Here is a 2,701-nt window from a genome sequence, read left to right as displayed (position 1 = left end):
AGAAAAAAAAAAAACTAAGACATTTCCATCCAGTCACATCCTAAGCAAGGACTGGAGATTTTCTCAGACTAATTCTGACCAAAAATTTTGTTTCTCATTTAATTATGCCCTTCATCTACTTGTCATTGAAAAGGTTAGGGGAAAGAGCAAACAACACAGAAGCAATAGTCCATATGTTATAAATGATCACTTGGCTAGGACTGTGCCTCTAATTATATAACTTCGGGCTTGTTAGTACAAATGGCTGGTTACATAGCAAAAAATTACAAGAAGATTTAATTTATATCTTATCTAGATTGTGTACATCTTTGTCATATAACAGATTTGAATAGGAAGATTTCAGATAATGGTCAGTGCAATGTTGTTATTGTTAGATACCATCAAGTTGATACAACTGAGGGTGACCTATGAACAACTCATCTGAACTCTACCTGACCCTTTGTCCTTCTCCTGGTCTCTGACATGCTCAAGTCCGTTTTTATAGTCACTGTGTCAATGTCAGTCTATCTCTTGAAGGTCTTCTTCTCTTCTGCTGACCCTTTAACTTTTTCGGCAAGATATATTTTCCCTAGGACTTGCCTCTCCTGACAAAATGCCCAAACTATGTGAGACAAAGTTTTATCATCTTTGCCTCTAAGGAGCACTCTGGTGATACTTATTGCAAGACAGACTTTGTTGTTGTTGTTCTTTTGGCAGTCATGGTATAGTCAATATTCATTGCCAACAAACGCCACACTCAAAGACATCAATTATTCTTCAGTCTTCCTTATTCACATCTCAGCTTTCAGATGTTTAGGATATAATTGAAAATACCACCAATTGGATTAGGTGCACTTTCTTAGGTCTTCACACTGAACTTGGGGCCCAGCCAGGACTCAAGGAAGGGATCAGAGAAAGAACGGAAGCTAAAGAAGTTTTATTAAGGGGTCTCCTGGGCTGGATTCCTTGTTCTGCAAAGAGAGATACAGGGAGAGGGACAGACCAGGGAATTAGCACACCCTAAAGAGGACTGTTGTTGTTAAGTGCCATAGGTGACGCTGCAATAGGTTTTCAGAGGCTCTGATTTTTTGGTAGGCTTTCAGAGACTCCAAATCATATAAGAGATTGCCCATCTCTCTTTCATAGAGCAGTTGGTGGATTCGAACCACTTTTGGATTGGCAGCACAACTTCCTTCTCTCTACCTAGATTAAAAACATTATACTTTTTCAATTTCTATTTATGAGGGGAAACAATGGATTCTTTTTCTTATAATTAAATTATTTTTAATATTTAATATTACACAATTACTGCTGGTTTTAGTAGCAAGAAAAACCAAGTATGACTCATAGTGACCCTGTCCTGTGCCATTCTGCATACAGGTTGAAAAGCAGGTACAGAGAAAAAAATCGGTTGGGAGGGGCTGCAGGGACACAGAGAGCACGCTGCTGGGCAAAACGGGAGCCTGGAAGCCCCAGGCAGGCGGAAGTCGGCCCAGACAATAGAGAAGCGACTCATACCGAAAGCGTCTGTCACACTGCAGGTACAGAGAAAAAATTGGTCGGGAGGTGACAGAAATGAAGCTGGAGATAGAATGATTGAATTTTGTACAATCAATGACTTATTCATTGTGAATACATTCTCTGGATACCCTAGGCTTTTTTTTTTCCCCTTCCCCACCCAGGGGTCAGATGGCACAATCTGGGGACTGAGGAGCTCACCCTGAGGGCCACGACGGCTCTCCCCGAGCCAGGGGCCGAGGGCAGCCCACCCCGGGCAGAGGGCTGTGACGGCTCGCCCCGAGCTGGGGGCCGAGGGCAGCCCATCCTGAGCAGGGCAACACCCCCCAGGAGCTGGATGGTATACTCCCCCTCCAATTGCCCCTACCCCAGTCTGGTCCCCTCGCCTGACTGAAGACTCTGTGGTCAGGGATAGTGTTTCCAATTCCAGCACTGCCACTTTTACCCCCCCATAAATGGTCATACTATATTTTGAAGTAGGTGTCACTGCCCTCCCCCTTTATATATGATAAAGGGAACCTGAGAATTGTGAACAGACTCCCCCCAGGTCTAACCATCTTTTGGTAGAAGCATTCAACAGTACAAAATATGTGGTGCATTTAGGATGTGGGTCCTCTTGTGCATGCTGCCACTGTTAAGGTCATCAGACTCACAGTGACTTTTAGCAATCCATTCTATAGGTAATCATCTTCTTTGGCCTGTCCAATGAAACCCAAACCTACAGATGGCGGGCATGCATCCCATCCCCCACCTGCTACACAGGTGGCCAGTGGGGCGCGCCCCCCCAAGCACGGGAGGCCGGCTGGAGGCAAGTGCTCCTCCCCAGCACAGCTGGCCGCTGGGGGCATGCCCTCCCCACCCTGCCACATGGGCGCTCGGCATGCACGGAGCCCCTTTTGTGCAGGTGGGCAGCAGGCACCCGCTTCCCCCACAGCCACCATCCTGGCTCCAAGAATTCTCTCCAGAACCTTGCCACCTTGCGGCAGTGTGGTGGCTTCACTGTACCAGTCTTGAGGAGGACAGGTGCCCAGCATCCATCCTGGGTGAGGGAATCCATTCGTTCACGCTGTGGAAGCCTCATGGAACTGCAGCAGCTGTGCAGCTCAGCACGGGCTCTGCAGGGGGGAGGTTTGGAGCCACGAGACTCACCCATTTTTCCTTGGGAATGCTTGAATTCCTATTGTTGAACCTCGATCTTCACTGA

The 2,701-nt window shown here is 46.8% G+C and overlaps 1 protein-coding gene across 1 annotated transcript in view; it reads right to left on the bottom strand.

The window, feature by feature from the left end:
* RGSL1 (regulator of G-protein signaling like 1) overlaps nucleotides 1–2,438 on the bottom strand; it is a 183,880-nt gene extending 181,442 nt beyond the window's left edge. Inside the window, exon 1 of the mRNA XM_006887781.1 lies at nucleotides 2,249–2,438. Coding sequence (XP_006887843.1) covers nucleotides 2,249–2,438 — 190 coding nt within the window. The remainder of the gene's footprint in view (nucleotides 1–2,248) is intronic.
* Nucleotides 2,439–2,701: the final 263 nt, after the last annotated feature.

The sequence above is a fragment of the Elephantulus edwardii genome, unplaced genomic scaffold, assembly GCF_000299155.1.
Source record: "Elephantulus edwardii isolate Elephantulus edwardi_28Jun2011 unplaced genomic scaffold, EleEdw1.0 scaffold00061, whole genome shotgun sequence".
In the NCBI taxonomy this organism is placed as follows: Eukaryota; Metazoa; Chordata; class Mammalia; order Macroscelidea; family Macroscelididae; genus Elephantulus; species Elephantulus edwardii.
This window is presented reverse-complemented; position numbering and strand designations above follow the sequence as displayed.